Source organism: Telmatherina bonti, assembly GCF_933228915.1.
Source record: "Telmatherina bonti genome assembly, chromosome: 13".
Lineage (NCBI taxonomy): Eukaryota > Metazoa > Chordata > Actinopteri > Atheriniformes > Telmatherinidae > Telmatherina > Telmatherina bonti.
In genome coordinates this window covers 13,097,857-13,121,657 of record NC_136611.1, presented here as the reverse complement: position 1 = coordinate 13,121,657, position 23,801 = coordinate 13,097,857, and the positions used below count along the sequence as shown (strand labels likewise).

Here is a 23,801-nt window from a genome sequence, read left to right as displayed (position 1 = left end):
AAAAATTAATAAGGGTAGGAATAACTTTTTCAGTAATTTGTCTGAAAATAAAACTACGATAGATACTGTCTCACAGGTCACTGCATGCACAAACAGGCAGAAAGCACTCATTAGGTGTACTGACAGGCAAGGGAATGAACTGATCTGATGACCTCACCGTAGCTGTCTGCATGTGTAGCATTTTTCTGTGGTTATTGTTGTTTGAACTGAAGCTTTTGTTAATGTCAAGTTGAAGCAAGTCCTTTTATGTTTCATATCTTCAGCTCTGAGGGCAACAAGGCAAAGCTTTGAAACTTTCTTTTACCGTGAGCTATTGGTCATTTCTCTGAGTGCCGGGATTTATTTTTCAACCGTCTGAGCTGGGGGAGGGAATACAAGTTGAATGAATGAGTTTCTTTTAGACCTTCGCTTCTTCCATCCCTCCCTTGTTTCCTCCCTCAAATTGCCACCTCTCTTTTTTTTTTCTCCCTCTCTCCTCTCGTCTCTTTTGCTGTGAGAATTCCTCCATACCTGTCTGAACAAGGAGAGTCAGAAGGCTGCAGGGTAGAGGAAAGAAAAAATTAAACAAAGAAACAGGTCTGGGAAAACAAAAGAAGAAGGAGAGGGATAGTAGGAGGAACAGATTTATAGAGAGTCAACAGGAAAAGAGTGGCAAGTTTATTGAGGTCTTGAGCCTTCACATACGCTTTTCCTGTTCCCTGCTGGGCTGGGGTTTTTTTTTGTTTTTTTTTTGTTGCTTTTTTTTTTTTTTCAACTCTCCGAGACCCGTGGCTATTTTGGTCCATCAGTGTTGGAGTGGTTTTAGGATGGATGCCATCATGCTGCAAGAAAAACTGGTGGAACGGCTTCTTTGTCCGCGAGTGAGAACGGCCAGACAGAAGGTAAAGAGTTGGATGAATGGGAAGAAATATGTGAAACCTGGCAAAAATGAAAATGTAGAAGTGTCAGAAAATGATACGGAGAGAGAGAAATAATGGCAGAAAGCTCAGCGTGATTAAAGCAGGAATCCTCACACCTGCAACATCTTTCTGCTGTTTTTGCATTTCAGTGAAAGTGTTGTAACTCAGTTTCTGCTGGCAGTACATCCACATAGTGTCAGATTTACTGCTGAGACTGATTTATCTCCAGCTTAATCAGCAGTTTGCCTCTCACTTCTGGCTCTTTTGCCCTTGATTTTTTTTTTCCTTTTGTTGCCTAAATGCGTGTTTATAGATGTGATCGTCACCCGAGGAGACTGTCGGAAATGCCTGTGACAAGTTATGACAGCATACGAGGACACTGACTGTGTGTTTTGGCTGGTGTGTGTGCAGAGTAAAAAGGAGCTTTTCAAGTCTCTTGAATGTAGCTTCTGTTTGTGTGTGAATGCTCTCTGCAGGCCTGAAGTGTGTGTTTATATCTGCATGTCAGCCTGTAGTACTGTAAAGATGACGTTCTGCCAGATGCTGCAGCAGCGAAGGCCACTGTCCCACACAGTGAGAGACTGGTATCTTGTGGTGTTCTTTGTGTGTCTGTGAGAGATTTAGTGGAAAGTCTGAGGCGCTGGTTATTCTCAGCTGCTCTGAGAGGAATGCTGTGCACGTGTTTTTCCATGCAGTTGTAGATTTTCTGTCTGTTGTGGTCATTTTATTGCTTCAGACACTGTCGGATCAATTTAGTCTTCACATTAAAAATCATCCGTTATTCAGGGGCTTTAACCTTGTTAGATTTAATTCTATTGGGACACTGAACTTTACTTAAACTTTCCAGCACCTAAAATTAGATATATATGAATTTAAATTAGATTATGTTAGCATTTGTAGGATTTTAACTCTGTAAAGCTTGATGCAACTTATATGCCAGTTCCTGTACATTTACCAAAGCGCACTTCAGTTGTAAATTGATTAAAATGTTTAAAAGAACCAAAGAACTACAAAAGATGTTGCCAGAACTGTGAAAAGAAAGCAACACAATTTGCTTAAAACATGAGACATTCCTCTGTGCTAAGACACACACTGATGACGCATAAGTGGCACACATCAGTCCATAGTTGTCTGCATTTATGAGCTGTCAGGTGAATCTGTCAAGATGTCAAATAATGACAAAAACCAGAGGAAGTTTTGTTTTCTTTCACTACAGCTCTTAGCATAATGGCAAGAATTTCCTTTATGAATAACTGCAAACCTGCTTTTGTAGGTACGATGAGTTTCCATTTCCGCTGCATTGAAATAATGTGTGTTTAAGTTAAACATGGCAAAAAGCCTGTTTAAATGTTTAACAAGCAAATATCCTAAAAGGTCTCTATCATATATATATCAGGGTTTAGGTTTTACAAAATTCAAGTCAGTTTAATCATTGAAAGTGAAAAAATATGTTTAAAAAAAGGACTTGTTTGCATGTGAGACAAGAAAAGAAAATGCAAAACAGCATGAGTGTATTTAAACCAAAAAGTAGGTAGGGTTTCATTCATAAAAAACTGGACTGGTGATCTTTAAAAGTGTGTATCACTATAATGACACTAGATTTATTATACTGTATCATTATTACAATAAAACCTTCCCTCAAACTGAAATAAATCTTTGCTCTTCTTTGCCTTATTAATCAGAATCTGTAGCTAAATGTAATCATGGACTCACTAGCAGTAAATGGTCAAATATTTATCTCAAGGGAAACATGGTGTTAAATGAGCTTTATGATCTTCCACTGCTGACTTTTCCATGATAGCAAACTAAATATTTCAGGTTGGAGCAAATGGGTGAATAATACCAGCGCTGTAAGGGAGTCCCTGCACAGATGGATCATATTTACATTTTCACTTTCACTCAAACAACCAATCAGGTAGTCTCTCAAGTCAGTAAGTTAGGGCTGTAATTAATATCAATTCATGTGAATAACTTGACTGAAAACGTTTTGTTTTTTTATTAGTTAAACTCCATCAACTAAAATGCCAAATAAAAGTGGTAAGTTCCTGTAGCAACTTCCTGACACCCAGCATGTTTACTGAAAACCCAAATATAAGCACTTTATATTCTAAACTGTAACTGGGTAATGTTGCTCCTTTTCTGATAAGTGATGAGTTAAGCTGTCACTTTGTTATTAAAGCAGATACTCAGTGTTTTTCTTCCTGCAAACAGTTTGATTAATGGATCTTTGGAGCCTACAGAGAAATTATTATCGCAATGGTCATATTTTATTTTTAAAAAAAACAAAAAAAAACTCCACTTTTACCCTCATCGTGTACATCTTTTTTTCTCTGTTTCAGGAGAAACAGTATGTTGGCTTTGCAACTCTGCCCAACCAGGTCCACAGGAAGTCTGTGAAGAAGGGCTTCGATTTCACGCTGATGGTTGCAGGTCAGTTTCATGTTTAAGGTGGAACTACTGGAATAATTGGGAATATAATCATTTCAGTTATATTTTTAATGGAGTTTAATTAACACCAACTTAAAGGATTTATTATAGAGCTACATCAGTCTTCCTAAATGCTATGTTTGTAGAAATGCACTCATATCTGCCATATGTCGTGTGCAGGGGAGTCTGGCATGGGAAAGTCCACTCTGGTTAACAGCTTGTTCCTCACAGACCTCTACAAAGACAGGAAGTTACTAAATGCTGAGGGTGAGTCTATTTATTATCTTTATCTGGGAATATTTGAGCTTTTTGGATGAACTGAAACATATGCCATTTCCCCATGGTTTCCCCATAAGAACTTTACAACATGTTTCTCTGCAAACTAAAGCTGTATTTCAGAAGTGTCATGTAGTCCTGCTTGTACAAACCAAACATCAATCATTCATTAAAGTGAATCATTCTTTCAATGTCATTCATTCTTTTCATGACCCCTTTCAGCTCATTTTCTCCATGTCAGTCTCTGTCCTTCATCCTCTTTATGTTGATGCTTTGCAGAGCGCATTAATCAAACTGTGGAGATAATCAAGCACACTGTAGATATCGAGGAGAAAGGGGTGAAGCTTAAACTCACCATCGTGGACACGCCGGGGTTTGGAGACGCTGTGAACAACAACGAATGGTGAGCGTTGTAATACTTCCTGGTCTGACGTAAGCCTCATTCCGACTATTCGTTGGATTTTTTTACTTACTTTGAGAAGCTGCAGGTCTGATGTGTGTGTGTTTGTCTGTCCTCTAGCTGGAAGCCAATCACAGATTACATCGATCAGCAGTTCGAGCAGTACTTCAGGGACGAGAGTGGGCTGAACAGAAAGAACATCCAGGACAACAGAGTCCACTGCTGCCTGTACTTCATACCTCCCTTTGGCCATGGGTAATGACTCATACATGCATACAAACACACCAAAAAATAGTTCCAAGCCTGTGACCTGGACAATGATGCATCATAACAGAAGTTTTTCAGGTACTTACATCAGTGTCCCTCTCCTCTTTCACTGTTTCTCTATGCAGGCTGCGTCCAGTCGATGTAGAATTCATGAAGGCTCTGCATGAAAAAGTGAACATAATTCCTCTCATCGCAAAAGCAGACTGCCTCACACCCAACGAGATAAAAAAGCTTAAAGACAGAGTGAGTTGAAGACCTGTAGCTCTGCAGATGGCTTTGCTGGAGGATGACTGAACTCTGACCTGACTTCACGTGTGCATGTGTTGCTGTTTTCAGATACGAGACGAAATAGACAAATTTGGGATTAAAGTTTACCAGTTCCCTGAATGTGACTCTGATGAGGATGAGGAGTTTAAACAACTTGACAAAGAGCTGAAGGTAAGTCAGGGCAGTCAGAACCCAAGCATTTTCTGCATTGTTTTAATCCAAAGCAGGGTCATGGAGGGCTGGAGCCTATCCCAGATAATATCAGGTGAGAGGTGGGAAACACCCAGTATAGGTCACCAGTCCACTACTGGGCCAAATGTGACAATCGGTCACACTTATGTCAGTTTAGAGTCAGAGTTTAAGCACGCTTGCATGTCTCTGGACTGTGGAGAGAAGCCACATGTGCCAACAGAACATGCAAACTGCATAAAAAGTCCTGAGATTCAATCAGCCTCAATTTGGTTTGGCTTCAAAGACAAAACCATGTTTGGATAATATACTGATCAGTCGATAAATACACAGGTCTGGCTTGTTTTACCAATTATGTAACATGGATAAATGCCCCCAACTGATTAAAATAATTACAATGTTTATTTATCACAGGCTTATCACATGATTTTAGAAAGCGGTCACCTCTTTTACTGATAAAGGCTCCAGAGAAAATTGCTGTTGTGTGAAAACGAGTCAGATAGTTTAATTCAAGCTAAGTATAAACATGTTGGAAGAAGATATTTCTTGTTGCAAATGTTATGATTGATCCTTCTGCCCCTTTTTGGCCTGTGTTGACTGATTAATAAATAATTTGATTTTAGTTTCTTAAACCAATAATATCTAAAATCCTGTTTGGGTATGTGACACCGGTGTGTGTATATTGCTTTGGGAAAATTATGTATGCTTATAGTTCCATTTTTTCTGCTGATCTGAGCTTCTGGCCAGGACACTGTTGGAGAAATTGCTGTAGATTCTCAGCTTTTCATTGTCCTGATAAGATAAAGGTTGAATGGAATGAATAAAAATTATTCCCACATGCACACAGGTTCTGTTTTATGGAGAAAAATATGAGGATTTCTGCCTCTAAGTCTTGTTACAGTACAGTGCAAGTTAATGGTGTTTGGTTTTTCCAGAAAAATGTCTAATCACATAAGCTGTTCTGCATAATCTACAGACTTTACTGAGTCACACAGTGGTGCTTTTTGTTTGAGTCCTGGTGCAAACGGCTCATAGCTTTTATGTTTGTTTGTTTTTTTTTAAATCTCAGTCAAAGTTTAAGCAAATTATAATCTCCAAACTTTTTTAAACATGTCACATGTCAGAAAAGTGACAACAAAACTTTTACATCATACTGCCAAAACCCACCAAACTGGATATAATAGACTGCAGAGTTATAAAAATCCGCCCTTTTTTATGCTGACAGATTTAGTGACAATTATTAAAACTTTGTCCAAAGACCAATTTTGTTTGGAAGTGGATCGATTTCCCTTTTGTACAGATAAAAACCTAAATAGTTTTAGAGAACTCTCTTATGAACATTAATAAATGCTTTAAGTGGAGCTCAGAGTTGTTAGATTGAAGCAGAAATGTTACTATTAGCAAAAGTCAGTACAAAGAAGTCAGTGGTCTTTCATGAATGTTTGTGAATGTGCAGCGTCATCTGCATTCATCTTCGCACAGATACAGTTTAGAATAACAACTTCTGTGTGCAGGAGTGCACTCCGTTTGCCGTGATCGGCAGTAACACGGTGGTGGAGGCACGAGGACAGAGAGTGAGAGGAAGACTGTACCCCTGGGGGATTGTTGAAGGTATGTTCATATATCATCTCTTCACCTGTCACCAACCTGATGCATGCTGTGGCTTGATTATTCACTAATTTATCTCTGTGCTTAGTGGAAAACCAGTCGCACTGTGACTTTGTGAAACTAAGGAACATGCTGATCCGTTCACACATGCACGACCTCAAAGACGTAACCTGTGACGTTCACTATGAAAACTATAGAGCGCAGTGCATACAAGAGATGACCAGGTGCGTGTGCATGAAAGAGTCTGGTGAAAAGTGAAAGCATGAGAATAGGAATGTGGTACAAACATGTTAGTAGCTGATGCTTACAGCTTTCAGGTGTTCATTTCATGCCTCACCTTCCTCACTTTCGTCTCCAACTCTCAGTAAACTGGCTCAGGACAACCGTATGGAGAGTCCCATCCCCATCCTGCCACTTTCCACTCCAGACGTGGAGACTGAGAAGCTGATCAAAATGAAAGATGAAGAGGTGTGATGCAACTTTGTATTCAGATTAGATTAGATTAGATTAGATTCAACTTTATTGTCATTACACATGTACAAGTACAATGCAACGAAACGCAGTTGGCATCTAACCAGAGTGCAATAAGCAACAAGTGCAAAGTATATATTATCTGCAGTATGTACAAGTATTTTACATCTGTGGCATAAAGTGATTGTCACAGTATACTGATTTGAGTACTATGAGCATTAAATACAGATGGGTATAGGCTTTAAATATACATCCAGTGTTGGCAGAAGCTATGAACATAATTACAGATGGTTTGTACAGGTCTTATACCTTAACACTAGTGGAATTGGATATTAAATAGTATAAATAATAATAATGAGCAGCAGGCTAACCAAGTAAACAGTGAAGTAAAATTCAGTGCATAGTATTATTGTTAATGTATCAGAGAGGAGTCTATGGACTGTGTTCTGAGAAAAGTGGTAACATCACAATGCAATTTTATATTACTCAAAAAATACAATTTGATATACAATAAGTACATACACAAACTTTCAGTACATGAAGTTTTTACATTATGCTCATGCTACTTTAAAGGTGGAGTATGTAAGATTTTCAATATTTTCAAAATAAATTAACTAATAAAATAACTACAATCATAATTAGATTTTTTTTAATGTGTTGGTCCCAGTCTGTTCATATTTGATGTGTTATTAAATTACAAGTTTAATTAATGACGAATAACAGAAAGGACCTTTTTTTTTTACTGGTAGGCAAACATTTAAGAAGGGTCTTTGTCATTAATTAAACTTGTAACTTAATAACACATCAAATATGAACAGACTGGAACCTACATGTTTAAAAAAAACTATCTAATTATGATTGTAGTTATTTTTTTAGTTAATTTATTTTGAAAATATTGAAAATCTTACATACTCCACCTTTAAGCATCATGTAATAAGTACAATTTAATCTGGTGCACACTTGTAACTTTCTGCAAATTGTCACTCATTCAGGATGTATTAACATGGAGAGTTTAATCCACCTTCCGTTCTTTCTGCAGCTGAAGAGGATGCAGGAGATGCTGAACAAGATGCAGCAGCAGATGCATGACAAAGACCAGTGACATCTACCAGAGCAAAGCTGTGCTGCAGCGCTGCCTGCTGTTTTTTCCTCCAAACAGCAGCGAGACCTTCAGGCTTGAATTTCATGTGTTGGTGGCAACTCTGGCTCTACATTTTTCTTCAGTTTGGTGTCTTGTTGTCTTTCTGCCTGCAAGGTCTTCTCCTCTAAAAATATCTGTTTGCCCATGTTGAGCCTCTTGCTGTGGTCCTAACATAAATAATATAAAGGCCTAATTTAAATGAGTACTCAGTGTATCTAATTTATAACGCATTGCTAAACCTTTTGGATATAATGTTGGGGTGTTTGCTGTGAGATATTTTGTAAGGAAATATTGGTTGTTTGTGATGATTACATTTTAACATGGCTGTTTTTTTATTATGTGGTTGTGTGTTTGAGTGTGTGAGTGTATTTCATGAGATTTACTTTGAATACCAGGTATCCGTCCATTAAACTCCTTTTCCCTCTTATAAAGTTAACATAAGAACTTTTTTTTTTTTTTAGTTAAAATGCATTTTAATTTGTTTGTGAACATTTAACATTTTTCTCATAAGCTCAATCAAAACACCATTTCCAGCTTTATTTTAATGAACCAGCTGAGCTCAAGATGCACTTATCTTCAGTGGCTTACTGTGAGCCTCTGACTTAAAACGGTTTGTGCAGTATAGGGTGCATGTGCCAGCATTACTCATATCTGCTCTGGGCCTATTTTTACTGCTTTCTAGCCTAGTTCCTGTGCTTGTATTAAATGCAACATGGCGTGTAGTTTGCATTATTACCGCTACAGTATGGTAAATCAGAAATGAAATTTTAAAACATATTTTGATGAAATGAAAATCTTTTTGTTTTAAAATTCTTTCTGTGAGTTATGCCATTGAAGTTGTGTAACTTACGTGTATTAAGATTGCTTGAGAGTGTGTTTGTTGGAGTGTGTGTGTGTGTGTGTGTGTGTGTGTGTGTGTGTGTGTGTGTGTGTGTGTGTGTGTGTGTGTGTGTGTGTGTGTGTGTGTGTGTGTGTGTGTGTGTGTAGACACTGCTGATGCTGATGACCTGTACATATTTTTGCCTGGAGGCAATGAGCTCAGTCTGTGTCCCATTTGCAAAGGTGCGAAAATAAACTATTGTTTCTTGTCAGTCGACCTCAGCGTCATTTCTCTGAACATGTCAGTGAGCACATCAGAGAGAAATATCCTCTGTCACTTCCACGTATCAGAGTCTGAGCAGCAGAGCTCGGAGCGGCAGCTGCTGCAGGGACATAGTCTGCTGATTCGTATTTATCTCCTGCAGCCATTCCTCCTCTGCACTGTTTACCGCATGTCCTTCCTTTCAGCCCGGCTAGGAATATGAAAGCAGATATTACTTCAATGTAGATATTTTTCTCAAAGCATCACATACAATGCATTCAAAAATTAAAGATACAGTAATGTTATGAGTGAAATATATTTAATTACTTATAAAACAAAATAAAAATGGATTTTTTAAATTGCACATACCAGGATCTTGTATTTAAAAACAATATCACTTGGTATTAAATCGATTTCAGACTCAATAAATCTTATATTTTACATTCTGGTAAAGCCACTGCTATGATGAAATGATGATGAAATTGTTCACTGTGACCTGGCAATAATGATGCCATTATATGTTAAATGAAATTCATATTAATGGGGATAAGTCAAATTTCACATTTCTGCAGGTTCAGTTTATCTGCTCTTCTCCTTAAGATAGTGAGTCAGTGTAGCAATTAAATAAGGAGTTACTGAGATACTTTTTGATGTGGGTGTACTGTGTGTACATGAGCACTGACGTGTGTGAGCTCATAATTTGACAGGGAGTCTTTATCAGTGAGTGCCAGCTGGCCATAAGGCGCACTCTTCTCTGAGAGCAACAGTAAGAAGCGCAGCCATCTCCAGAGGACCCTCAGAGCTGAAGGTAAATGCATCCTCAGATATTTCTGACATAACATTCTTGAAGTAAAAATGTGGCAATAAATATGACCTTTGCTTTAAAATCCTTCCATCAATGCACAAATTTTTTGTGACTGAATTATTTTGAATTTTCTTGCAATAATTTTGCACAATGTTAATCACATCCAGAGTTGTATGTTTAAAAGAATTTGCATTTAATGAAATAATCATATTGTTTTTGACAAATAATTTGATTATTTTAAAATAGGTGTTGTGATTTTACAAACTGCTTTTTTAATTATTAGAAAAGGTCAACATCTGGACGTGTGCACCAGCAAATGAAGCCCAAGAACAGAACTAAGTCATTAATCCTCAGATATAACATTTCTAAGCAGGGAGATAGCTGTAAAAGACTTCTGCTGAATGGCAATTAGTTTTATTTTGTAAATATTTAATGTCCAAACAGTTTACAGGATTAATTTGATTATTGTTTTTTTTGTAATTTATCAGTATTTAAATGTATTTCAGTAAAACTGGGAGATGAAAATGTTTTCTGTATCAACGTGCTCATCATTACTCACTTTACAATATATTTATGGTGACATAGTTACCAATGTGCCATTAATCTGTTAGTCATACTACAGAAACTAGGATTAACCCTAGAACAGTGTTTTTCAACCTTTTTTGAGGCAAAGCACACATTTTTCACTAAGAAAAAATCACAAGGCACATCACAAACCAAAATGTTGTTTTATTTTTTGTTTTTTTCTTTTTAAAAGCCCACATTAATAATATAATGTCCATCCTGTCAAAGCCTCTTGAATAGAAATCAGATACACAAGAAGAAGGAATTTCATTATCTTTCACTGGGGTATGTTTGAATAAACACAGAGCTACTTTTTAGAGCAATTAGGGTAAATTGACTAACTTCTCAGGGCACACCTGATTATCTCTCACGGCACACTAGTGTGCCACGGCACGGTGGTTGAATAACACTTCCCTAAAACACTAAGGTTGGGGAATTTTCAGCCATACTACACTGATTTTGAATGGTTACGCAGCCTACGTTTTAGGGTTAATCAGAAAGTTGGCTTTTTAGAACCCACCATACTGTTTATTCAATCAAAATTTTAAATGATCAATGATCTTATGACGTATTATCCATCAGTAATTTTGTTCAAAGCATTGATAAATTGTACTCTAGATAAAATGTTTATAATTCAGAGGAATTCTCATAATTTGAGAGGGTTTTGATATTTTATATTACCTAAATTTTAAACCACTCACAAGCGTTTTTAGTGTTTCTGTATGTGGAGAGAAACTTAGGAGCAGACAGTCCCCAAATATTTACAGATTTAAACTGCTCTTTAAACATGTGGTATGGTCACAATAACCATGGAGTCCATCGTGGTTTGTGGTATTGTCGTTTCTTATCTTGTTGGTATGTGCTTAATAAAGTAAATAAATGGGTAAATAAATAATGTCAAAACTGTTGAATGACTTTAGTCTGATCTGTCCCAGACCTCTTTGTCCTGGTTTGAGGAAACATGAGTGATAACTAAATACCCTTCATCATTTTGAGTTACTGGGAGACAAGGGGTGGGGTTTAACATGTTTCCTTCTCCCTACTCCTTTTTTTCAAAGCATTAAGCTTTTTTTATACATTGTACAAAACTGCATTGTCAGTTGCTGTCATACATGGAAATATTTGTGTTACTGTGCTCAGAACAAATAGAAGAATAAAAAATTAATAAAAAATTTCTAACTGCGACAATGCATTCAGTTTAGGTGTGAAATGTTTTTAAAGGTTCTGTGTGTAAGAACTGCTTGCATCTAAAGTGAAACATGGACATAGCTGTAAGGGGACGGTGGCTGTCAGTGGCCAAAATTCCTCCAGACAAAAACATTGGTGCAGCATTGACCGAACTACACTTCATAATGATGTACATATGTACCGTTGTTTTCTATGTGCATATTAAGATGTTACCTATCCCAAACAGGCTCTGGCACCCATAAAACAAAGCAAGTTCTGTTAAAGCTCAGAGGATTCTCACTTCACACAGAGTTGTTTGTCCATACAGAGGCACCTTAGTAAAAATAGCGGCACAAATATGAAAACTTCCAGATATGTGAACCCACACTAAATAAATGGCTCCTTCTAAGACAATAAAAACAAGTAGTTTTGTAAAGTGATCAGTTATCAATAGAAAACATATATTTATTTTCATTGATTTACTTTATTTATACACTACAACCTTTAAAGAAAAAGGAGTTCATCAAGTGTCTCAGGTAGAAGGTGATGCTGAAGCAGTGAAAGGATAATTTATTGAACAATGGAATATGTGAACCTGGTCTAGTCTTACCCAAATGCAAAATGTGCTGATGTGAAGGTGAGCCCGAAATGGACTCTTAATTTGGATATTTATGTGGATAAGATTTTGCATTCCTGTCATTTGCAGCTGAATTATTTTGGCCTTTAAATAAATTGTAAACACAATCCGGAGAGAGATGTGTTCACAGCTCTACTGTCTTCTCTCCTCTCTGCAGTTTGACAGCCACGATGGGGCGTTTGCTCCTTTGTCTGCTGCTGATATTTGAAGGTCAAAGTTCATCAGCATGCCCTCACCTCTGCTACTGTCATGGCAGTCAAGTGGATTGCAGTGGCCGGTCACTCACCCCCCAATTTTTGCCTACCAGTTTCCCTTTGGGAACAACTGAGCTTCGTCTCCACAACAACCTGCTGACCACCCTCCCTAATGGGCTTCTGGATGACCTGACCTCCCTCCGCTCTGTCTCGCTTCATGGTAACCCCTGGGTGTGTGACTGCGGCGTCCTTTACCTGCGTGCTTGGCTGAGGCGTCAGCCAGCCAGTCTTACATCTCATATAGGGGTCAACTGCAGTTCCCCTCCCAGCCTGAGGGGGCGGTTGGTCGTGTATTTAACCGAAGAGGAGGTGCTGGAGTCCTGCCAGTACTGGTACTGTAACTTGGCCTTGGCCTCGCTGGTGAGTCTGTTTGTGTTTGTGGTGGTGCAGGCAGCACTGCTGGTGGCTCTCATCATTTTTCTGAAGAGGTTTGAGAAGATGTCCAAGGAAGCAAGACGAACCACAGAGGAAAGCTTCGCAGTTGGAGAAGTTCACAGGGAGAACGAATATGAGCGCTTAAAGGACAGCAGCATCTGAGATGGAGCTGCTGTGTTTAAAGAGCTGCACACTGGAGAGAAAATGTCACCCACCGTGGATATAACTCGAATTATTGGATGGAGAAACTAAATTTAAATTAAATGAATGATATTCATGATTAGATTAAAATCCAATTCTATATGGGACATTTTGGACAGTGAAGCTGCTCTGACAGGTTCAACTTTACAACTTATATGTTTTTTTAATTTATTTGCAGCACACAAACTTCTGTATAACAACAAACAGCTATATAGATATGAAATATAATCAATATGGTCTGAAAAATAGCCTGAATAATGTTATTGCTTTTGTTTATTTAAAAAGACTCTATAAGTTTGACTAATAAACAGTGTGACCAAAAAATCTACTAAGCAATTTGTTAAGATTTATTTTTACTGTATCTCATTTATTTAGTACATAACTAATTTACCTTTGTGAACAATAAAATCTTTGTACTTCACAACAACAAATTTTTGTATTTGTATGACACAATTTGTGCAATAATACCTAGAAGAAATTCCAGTTTTCTGTCATGATGTATGGTGAACATGAATAAATAAATGTTTTGAAATGTTCCGTGGTTGAAAATCAGAAGCAGATTTATGTGTTTTTGAAATGATGAACCTCTATTTGTTGAACACATTTGCTCAATAATCCCCCATGACTTGTGCTTTTTTTTTTTTTTTTAATTATTAATTTTATTTCTACTTATTATATATACATTTTAATCTGGTTCAGTCACACATATTTATTTCAACACACAATAAATACGAAATGTCATGTTTAATCTATTTGCACTGTGTAATTTTTTTTTCTTTATATATGAATATAAATACTTTCATAATAAACTTAATTAATACATTCGTTGAAATTAAAATATAAAAAAGGATTTATTTGCCATTTCTTAAAAGTCAAATGAAATAGATAAAAAAAAAAACAAAAAAAAAAAACTGTTATTAGTACACCAAATGTACTAATAACAGAATACTCTGTAATACCAATGATGAATGAATATAATCTTTATTTTTTCAAATAATGATAAATAAAAAGTAAACTATTTTGAAAATGCTAAATAACGAAGATATTCGTCAGGTTTCTTTCTTTCTTTCATTCTTTCTTTCTTTCTTTCCGTCCTGCAGCGGAACATTTCTACGGATTCAATGTTTCCACTACGACTGTTTCAACTAATGGGCACATATATGTTTACACGTGAGGTTTGTACAGAATTAGATTTTTAATGAAGTCCTAACATATCTAATTATTGTTTAAAACATTCTGATAAAATGTTAGTGTGTTGTGCTGTAAACATTATATTAATAGTTTAAATTACATTTTTGTCGCACTATAATCAAGTTAGCCAGTTAGCTTCTCGTTGTTGAGCTGCTGACAGCTTTCTCGTGGTCTGACTGATAAATCATTGATCATTACAAGGTTTGTGTGCATATCACTGTTGTTTATTCAGGTTTTAATATAAAATGGGAAAACTAAGGAAGAAGCACAACTGGAAAGGAAGACAGCAAAGTGATCCCCAACAACCAGCAGATGAAGAGAAAACACAAGTTGTTGTGGAATTGCAAGGTGGGACTGAAGTGTTGCTTATTTACACTTTATTTATTGTTAGCTTCTGAACAGTTTATTGACTTCTCTGTCGTAATTGGCATCAGATGGGGTCAGATTGAAAGGTGTAGACGACAGCAACGCCTTGGTTCTCCCAGCCAGTAAAGCCAAAAAGAAGAATAACTCATCACAAAAGCCTATTTCCACCAAAAAGCCCCTTACAAAGAAACAGAGGAAGGAGCTGCAGAAGGTTCTGGAGCGTAAGGAGAAGAAAGCTCAGGTGAGACCATTTCAGGGAAAAGATTTAGACAAATGAGTGCAGCTATGAGAAGGAAGGTGTTTCGTCAACATCATTGGAATTAGGTTATTAATCCGAGTTCAGTATGTATGTAGAACTCTTTTGATTGGTTTGTTATTATCTGGTAGTTTAAAATTATTCCTGTGCTAATTCGTGAACTAAAAACATGCTTTTCATATTCATCATTTGTCAAAATGAGATACATAAGAGTAGTACAAAATAGTAAAAAACAAATCAGAATATACTTTAATTGAGTGTTTGTCATGATAAAAATGTAATAGTGAGATTTATAAAGCAGAGATGGAGTCAGATGATTTCCCTTTAACAAATCTGGACTTAATAGTTAAACACTAATGAAATAAGCATCTTGCTTTCTAGCTGTGTTAAAGCTGAATGTTGGCTTGCATATAATTTTTTGTGCAAATTACAGTCAAATCAAAAGAGATGTCTGTGACAGTGTGGTTAGTCTATTTTTATTACATGTTCATTAAACAGCCTGTTGATGTAAATAAAACTTTTTGTCTAGTTTAGATCTATTTAAACACATCAGTCTGGCTGCCTGTGTTTAACTTTGCTTACATTTACAAATGAATAAAGGGTGGTAAAAATGACATTTTTTAACGTTTTTATAGCATTTTCAGAATGTTGTTGCAGACATTAGAGTGATGACAATAACTGACAGCAGTAATAATTATATTACTAATGCTGGTACTAATTACTAGTTATACTAATCATAATTTATATATATAATTACTATAGTGACTCACTATATATATTTATAAACATAAATAATAACAGTTTTGATATCAGTATTAAAAGGCTTAATATTTTCACATAGTAGTACTTTCATCTTTGCTCTACCATTTGATTTAACATAATTTGAAATGTGATTTAATTTCTGCTTTGGCTTACATGTTTCCGTGTTTTTTTTATCCAGAGAGCAGACATCCTAACAAAACTGGCTCAGGTGCAGCTTCCAGAATCAGAACTGAAGCTCCTGTACACAACATCAAAACTGGGAATAGGAGATAAGCTTTACCAGAATAAACGGTAAGTGCAAAACTCATTACATTAAGGCATGTCAGCACTTTGCCCAACAACTAGAAACTTTTGGTGGAACTAGATGCATTTCCATTTACTGCAGCGGTATGAATTAAAATACAGAAAAATAATTGAATCCAACAAGAAGTCTGTCTTCAGTGTTAGTACTTGATTGTTTTTTTAATGCTGGATCTGAGTCTGTAGAATGGAACATTTCTAAGTTTTTTGCAGTATTATATTTTTATCCGTCTCGCTCATCTTGCATTCAGCATCCCAAATAACAGGTTAACTTCGCTTGTGTTCTTTGAAATTCAGCATTTTTGCAGTTTGAATCAAGGAGAAATAATGCTTTAAAACAACAAAATAATCTTTCTTTGAATGCTGTTGTATAAATACAGACAACCCGTCGTCTGATTTTTAGCTTTATGATGGAAAAGCAGCTTAAATTTAAAACCAGTTTGGGTGAATTGACATTTCAGTCAAACCGAATGTGATAGAAATGGTCAATTTTTAAGTGTTAAAACTGTTGTTTTGTTTATCCAGGTTACCGGATCAAGTAAAAGATGGAGAGTCTGGTCCAAAAATCAGCAGTGTCAGTGGTGCAAACAGGAAGAGAAAATGGAAGGATGAGGAGGAAGAGGAAGAAGAACAAAAAGCAGAGGACAGCAGTGACTTGGACACATCATCTGCGGAGGAAGAGGAGGAAGATGAAGTGAATAACGTCACAGAGATGTGTGAATCTAAGGAAGCTACATTTCAAGATACAAAACCTGAACAGGAAGTAAAGCCGGAGCAGGAAGATGCTCGGCAAACTGAAAACATTTCTGATCAGGCAAAAATCCAGAACAAGAAGCCTTCAGAGCCGGCTGTATTCATTCCTGTTGACCGGTCTCCAGAAGTTCAGGTGCACGTCTGGACCCTAAACATGTTTGAGTGAGAGAGGTGTATTTTGTGAGTAAACTTTAAATATGTTTCATTTTGTTGCCTTAGGAGGCTCGTCTGAAGCTGCCTGTGCTGGCAGAGGAGCAGGTCATCATGGAAGCAGTGAGAGAAAATCCCTGTGTTGTCATCTGTGGAGAGACGGGGAGCGGGAAGACCACACAAGTGCCGCAGTTTCTCTATGAAGCTGGCTACGCCAGGTAGCTTCTCCACTTTAATATGCTGTTCTTACATGTTATACTGGACATTTTTCCAGAGATATGTTATATATTATCTTCTCTGGCTTATTTCCTTGTCTTCCAGTGGCAGTGGGATTATTGGTATCACAGAGCCGAGGAGAGTAGCTGCTGTCAGCATGTCTCACAGAGTGGCCAAAGAGATGAATCTGCCTAAACAGTATGAAAAACTTTCCTCCTGTTCAAAGCCAAAATATCCAACATTCAGCCATGCCAGTTATGAAGGGTTAATGGGCTTTCTGACCAGTACACGTCTGTGTTCCTGTGCTCAGGGTGGTGTCGTACCAAATTCGTTTTGAAGGAAACGTAACGAGTGACACAAAGATCAAGTTCATGACAGATGGTGTTCTGCTGAAGGAAATTCAGAAGGTTTGCTCCTACTTGCAATGACAACAAAAAGCGCTGATATTTCTGAATGTAGATACTGGAAAAATGATCTGTTCTCTTCAATGAGTCCTGAAAAACAGATTAACTGTTTGTCTGAGACCCCAATTTCTAAGACTCCTATTGGTCCTACCATACTGGTTTAGCTGTTTCTTAAATATTTTCCAGTTTTTCACTGTTTCTCTTCTTTGTCACAGGATTTTCTGCTTCGGAAATACAGCGTGATAATTATAGATGAAGCACATGAAAGGAGCGTCTACACAGACATCCTCATTGGATTATTGTCCCGCATCGTCCCGCTCAGAAACAAGGTGGGTGAACTGGCATGTTTGATATTCGTTACTTACAATGTTTTATGTTCAGTCATTTTTCTCTTTCACTAACCAGCTGTTTTACATTTGTTTTCCCCTCATCGCTCCGCAGAAAGACATGCCCATGAAGCTGCTGATCATGTCAGCTACTTTGCGAGTCGAGGACTTCACTGACAACAAGAAGCTCTTTCGGGCGCCTCCGCCTGTCATCAGGGTGGATGCTCGTCAGTTCCCAGTCACCATCCACTTTAACAAACGCACCCCACTGGAGGATTACACCGGAGAGGCCTTTCACAAGACATGCAAAATCCATCGGATGCTGCCTCCTGGTACTTCATAGTTTAGTCTGTAGATTGTTGAACTTTTTATATCTAAAATGTTTGAAATAATTTGGATATTAAAAAGTACAGAAATTAATTAGTAGTTTTTTTTCTCTTAAATGTGAACTGAGCATGGATTCAGAGAACTTTGCAGTAAATCAGCAGGACACCCTGAGACCACGATTCTGTCCTTCAGGTGGTATCCTGGTGTTTTTGACTGGCCAAGCTGAAGTCCACAGTCTCTGTAGAAGACTTAGAAAAGCGTTTCCTTTCAGGAAGAGTAACACAGCCACTGGTACGTGATCAGACCCTTTGCACTGTGGCATTTCTGCGCAGGAAAACATGTTATTATATTTTGACTTGTTTTCACGCACAGGTGAAGAGGAGGATGCAGACACTTCCGAAGCTCTGAGAAAATTTAAGAAGGCCAAACGGAAGAAGACTGTAGTAAGTGCATATGCTGCTACACTGGCCTGTCGGATGCAGCTGAGAACTTCCTTATCAAAACACCATTTCATGTTGAAATGCATTCAGTGGAACTTGCTTTAGAGAAGAACTGAAGTCAGGTTTAACAACGCATTTACTCTTAGCAATAATATGATACATTTATTACAGTCACCAAACGGTTTAATCTGTTTATATATTTCAGCTTATGCTTAGATTTCAGCCATTTAAGTCTTCTTTTTTCTTTAAAAAAGGTTTCCTTTATCCTTGGTATCCATGCACACTTAAAGATGCGGCAGGCTAGCTTGCCAAAATCCCCGCTGTACTCTCAATCTTGGCATGTGTGTCCCACATCACACAGGTTCCTACACACTGTAATGACATTCCTGTCTAGGTTTCTGTATGATCAGATCATAGGGGCAAAGAGGGTCTTTCACGGTGTCTTTGGACATAATCTGTTGTCCTTTAGAGATATGTCTTGTGCTTATATTTGAACTGTTTCACCTCTGACTCTAGTCTCTTCCCCGAATCGACTTGGATAACTATTCTGCCCTCCCAGTGGATGAGGGGGATGAGGACAGGGAGGCAGGGATTGGTGATGAAGAGGATGGCGACTCAGATCTCGACCTTGGAGATGATCCCGCTGAGACAGGAAAGTTAAATTATTGTTTTATATCGAGATAGACTCATTTCAGATGAGCGCTTCAGTAAATTCTGCTTCATGTTGTGTTTCTATAGAGGAGAAAGCAGATCCGTCAATTCCTCTCTACGTTCTCCCACTTTACTCTCTGTTGGCCCCTGAACAGCAGGCTAAGGTACGATTATTGTCCTGTGTTCATCAAGCTGATTTTAAGAAATTAATCCATTACAAGAAAAGTAGGATAGATAGTATGAAAGATTAAAGATGTATGCCGTGCTGCACTTCACACATCTTCACTTCCACTGCACTAATAACTGGTAAAAAGGTTACAGAAGTGGCAGATGAAAGACTGATTTTGTTTTATGGCTGCAGGTGTTCAGGCCTCCTCCACCTGGTACTCGTCTTTGTGTTGTAGCAACCAATGTAGCAGAGACATCTTTGACGATTCCGGGCATCAAATATGTGGTTGACTGCGGTCGAGTTAAGAAACGTTTCTACGACCGAGTGACAGGAGTATCGTCCTTCAAAGTCACATGGACGTCACAGGCCTCAGCCAATCAGAGGGCAGGTAGAGCAGGACGAACAGAGGCGGGACACTGCTACAGGTCAGAGCTATTACTACACTACCAACATGGTGGTTTTCTCCTGTTTCTGAAGTTGTTCTTACTTGTCTCTGTGGTATTTCTGCAGGTTATACTCCTCTGCTGTGTTTGGAGACTTCAGTCAGTTCTCAGAGGCAGAAATCACCCGCAGACCTGTTGAGGACTTGGTTTTACAGATGAAAGATCTCAATATAGACAAGGTCAGCATACATTTATGTCTGAAAATGTTATATTAAATTAAAATCCTGAAAACATTCTTGTCATTTGTTTTGTTGCAGGTGGTCAATTTTCCTTTTCCCACACCTCCTTCTGCTGAGGCTCTTGTTGCAGCAGAGGAGTTACTGATCTCATTGGGAGCTCTGGAAGAGCCACCTCGCTCTGGAGGGTAGCTGTTTCTTGATTTTCTTCAGGTTTTACTAAGGTCTTTGATCGACTTGGGGTGTTCAAATTATTTCATGTCCATTAGTACAACTTTTTCCTTTTCCTTCATAAGAGTAAAAGAGTTGCAGCAAGCAAGGTTGAGCTGTCCCATCACTCCCCTGGGCAGAGCGATGGCATCGTTTCCTGTGGCGCCACGATACGCAAAAATGTTAGCACTTGGAAAGCAGCAAGACTGCCTGCCATATGTCATCGCTGTGGTAGCGGCCATGACAGTACGGGAGATTTTTGAGGACTTTGACAGGTGGGCTTATTTTCCTCAGTTGTTCATGTTTAATTTGTTCGCTATAGAAGAAAGACTGGAACTTCCAGGTGTGGCTCAAAGTGTATTTTTTATATTTATATCTAGCTATCTATAGAGATAGAGAGATGAATATATAATATATATAATTTTATAGTAACTGATACTTTGCACTCATATGATGATATAGTAGCTGTTACATATTATCAATTTTCCTCAGACCTGCATGTAGTGAAGATGAAAACTCTAAGCTGACCCAGCGCCGGGCTCGGCTGACACAGATGAGGAGGTTGTGGGCCGGGCAAGGAGCCTCACTCCAACTGGGAGACCTCATGGTCATGCTGGGTAAGCTCATTGTAGCAGCATATTGGTTAAAAGTCTGTCTGGTTGTACTGTGACCTTTTCCAGACCTTCTCCATGATTTTAATTTAAAGCTAAATCCCAAGGCAAAAAATTTAAACATGGTCCGTAGTAAATATATAGAGGTTTACCAGTTGTGTGTTTGTGTGACTGAAGGTGCTGTTGGTGCTTGTGAATTTGCTGGCTGCACTTCCAAGTTTTGCGAAGACAATGGGCTGAGGTATAAAGCCATGGTGGAAATCAGAAAACTCAGGGGTCAGCTTACCAATGCAGGTATATACAGACACACACACACACACACACCCAAACACAAATATGTCATAAGCATTTGTCAGAAACTGAACAGAAAATCCCAGTGTCCATTCTTCCCAGTAAATGCAGTGTGTCCAGAGGTGGGAATATTTGTGGATCCCAAGATGACTCCACCCACAGAACACCAGGTGGTTTGCTTGCGGCAGATTGTTCTGGCCGGACTGGGAGATCATCTCGCGAGGCGTGTCCAGGCAGAAGATTTATTGGACCCGAAATGGAAGAATGGATACAAGGTAAATTACCGAAAGGGTTTTGAATATGTTATCAGAGAAAAACTTCTCTATTATGTCCCTTAACTTACTGTTATCTGTCCGTTCACAGACCCCTCTCATGGATGAGCCCGTATTTATTCATCCTAACTCTGCACTGTTCAAAACGCTGCCAAATTTTGTCATCTACCAGGAGATCATGGAGACATCCAAGATGTACATGAGAGGTAAATTAGCCTGGTTAAAGAAGAGCCAACAAGAACTCTCTCAGCTTTTTTCCACTGTAGACATGAATTTATTATTAAGGATAATTCTGTTAGTAGTTTTTTTACTATACCAGATTTCAGGCAGCTGTTTCTGCCATCATGGAAACAGATTTGCAGGCTGGTAGTTTCATCTGGTTAAATGTGTCTTCCTGTTCCTTCCTGCCAGGCATTTCAGCAGTAGAAGTAGAGTGGATCCCGCAGCTGCTGCCTCAGTACTGTCACTTTGGTCCTCCACTGGAGTCGCCATCCCCTTGGTTCTGCTCCTCCACTGGTACCATCAGATGTAAATGCTCAAGCACCTTCTGTAAGTACTCAACAGTGGAGCACTGGAGCTGTCGGACATCTCTGTGTGCGTTTAAGTAAAAGCTGCATCTCTCCTCCTTAAGTCCGTGTTGGGTGGCAGCTGCCTGCAGTGGAGATGGACTATCCTGAAGGCTTGGAGCGTTACAAGCTGTTTGCCAAGTTTTTTCTCGAGGGACAGGTACTCCAGCAAGATTTGAAAACCTCATATATCTGCAATTGTTAGTTTCTGTAAATATTGAGCCTTTGTTTATTTGTAGTGGTTCATATAAAATAATATTTTGCACATTCATTTATTATATTTTCATAACAGTTAATCAAATTTGGTAAAAAATACTCTTGTGAATAAAATTTTCTGTGTGGTTAACAGGTTTGTCCCAAACTAAAGAAACACAGCGGCCATCTTCTCTCAAACGCCTCCGTCATGATGAAAACATGGGCAAAGTAAGTCGATGCTCTCATACAAACTGTTTTCCCTTCTGTACAATTTTCCACCAAATTAGTTTCATCAATGCAGAAGCAGTAGTGTAAGCACATGAGCACAATTGTTTTTATTTTCCTGTATTTTCATGTTTTGCTATGCGCTGTTCTTGTTACCCGATACTGATTACTGAGGCACAGTTTTAATCTTTAATTTAATCGAAAAGTTGTGTTTGCAACTATGTTTTATTAATGTTGTGCATTTTTAATGTAACAAGCCAACATTTGTCGATTCTGCTCAAGACTGTTCACAAATCCGTTTGTACCCGCATTTATAAATGACTCTCAGGTTGTGAAAAAGCCTGCTGGTTACTTTTATAAGCTTCTAAAGTAAAACCGTCGCCTAGTTTTAGCTGGTTAAAGAGGGCTTTTTTTTCTTATCCTTTTATCTTTGCTCTTTTAGGTTGCAGCCAAGGACGGAGGCTTTACTGGGACCACTTGTGTCAAAGAAAGTTGACAGCAGGGAGGCGCTCCTCTCTGTCTGGAAGGCAGAAGATAAATGTGAGGTTTTGATTTCATCACTTTGTCTCTTGTCAAATTTCAAAGTTTTCATCTTGTCTAAAATTTGCAATTTTGTGGTGTTGTTTTTTTTTTTTTTTTTTAAAAAAAAAAAACAAAACAGTTTTGCTGTCTGCATACTGCCAGTGGTTACCTGAGGCCATGCACCAGGAAGTTGCCAAAATCTGGCCTCCTACATAGAGGCCTGGATCAGAACAACAGAAGCAACAAGGCAAACTTCTGAATTGAGACACTGACATCAGCAGACCCCACATCATCCTACAAAGGGCTCCCACCGAGTTTGTTGTGTGTGTTTTTTAAACTACAAAACAACCACACAGGCTTTCTTCAATTTTGTATCATATACATTGTATCTATGACTTTTTTTCAAGAAAAAATATTTCAACTAGTACTCTGTAATGACTTTTTATCTGTTTACTGCTGTCAATGTGTATCTGATGTGGTCTTCATAAGACTTATAAAAAGTGATGCTCTGAGTGAGGCTGTTGTAAGAGTAAATTATGCTTTCTGACAGCTGATTGTCAAAGGTTAAAAGGCAGAAAAACCATTTTAAACATGAATGTACAGAATTTGATCCCAGCAGAGTAATGTCAGCTTTCAGATGGAGATGCAGATGATTTTCTAAATGGGTGAAAAACTTTCAATGCTTCTTTAATTGTTGGTTCAAGATTTTGTGATAATATCTTTTTTTATCTGTTTAAAAAAAACAAACAAGAAAAACAAATTGTCCTTCTGACAATATGTGCATTGTTACTGTTCTGACGTTCAATTTATGTAACTAGAGTTGGCAAAATAAGTGTGCTTTAGCTAATACCTTTCTAAATAACTTTATTACATGATTACAAAAATGTTGAACTAAAAAAATGTCAGTAACCTAAGGATACTCTGATGTAGGCTATTTTCTATTTTTATTG

At 38.0% G+C, this 23,801-nt stretch overlaps 3 protein-coding genes across 3 annotated transcripts; all 3 read left to right on the top strand.

The window, feature by feature from the left end:
* Window positions 1-806: 806 nt before the first annotated feature.
* septin5a (septin 5a) lies at window positions 807-7,906 on the top strand (the record flags this gene model as incomplete). Its single annotated transcript, XM_079250700.1, has 11 exons — window positions 807-881; window positions 3,239-3,329; window positions 3,507-3,593; window positions 3,882-4,005; window positions 4,123-4,257; window positions 4,395-4,512; window positions 4,606-4,707; window positions 6,240-6,336; window positions 6,422-6,557; window positions 6,699-6,801; window positions 7,844-7,906. 11 exons carry the CDS (start codon window positions 807-809, stop codon window positions 7,904-7,906), a joined length of 1,131 nt encoding a protein of 376 aa, XP_079106826.1.
* A 1,884-nt stretch (window positions 7,907-9,790) lies between these two features.
* On the top strand, window positions 9,791-13,384 carry gp1bb (glycoprotein Ib platelet subunit beta). The gene is made up of 2 exons (XM_079250906.1): window positions 9,791-9,834; window positions 12,357-13,384. Exon 2 carries the CDS (start codon window positions 12,370-12,372, stop codon window positions 12,988-12,990), a length of 621 nt encoding a protein of 206 aa, XP_079107032.1. The 5' UTR covers window positions 9,791-9,834; window positions 12,357-12,369; the 3' UTR covers window positions 12,991-13,384.
* A 789-nt stretch (window positions 13,385-14,173) lies between these two features.
* Window positions 14,174-23,303, top strand: dhx37 (DEAH (Asp-Glu-Ala-His) box polypeptide 37). The gene is given in 27 exon segments (XM_079251535.1): window positions 14,174-14,204; window positions 14,453-14,568; window positions 14,655-14,827; window positions 15,783-15,895; window positions 16,430-16,790; window positions 16,877-17,025; window positions 17,129-17,221; window positions 17,334-17,430; window positions 17,643-17,756; window positions 17,869-18,085; window positions 18,273-18,371; window positions 18,453-18,523; window positions 19,037-19,186; window positions 19,261-19,335; window positions 19,533-19,765; window positions 19,851-19,962; window positions 20,041-20,147; window positions 20,256-20,444; window positions 20,662-20,786; window positions 20,958-21,074; window positions 21,174-21,346; window positions 21,435-21,549; window positions 21,755-21,892; window positions 21,975-22,069; window positions 22,259-22,332; window positions 22,772-22,869; window positions 22,991-23,303. Coding segments are annotated over 26 exon segments (3,468 nt in total). The 5' UTR covers window positions 14,174-14,204; window positions 14,453-14,465; the 3' UTR covers window positions 23,068-23,303.
* The last annotated feature ends 498 nt before the right edge of the window (window positions 23,304-23,801 follow it).

What these genes read in the sequence shown, in the direction of transcription:
- gp1bb (XM_079250906.1), top strand. Translation starts at nt 12,370, where the DNA reads ATGGGGCGTTTGCTCCTTTGTCTGCTGCTGATATTTGAAGGTCAAAGT.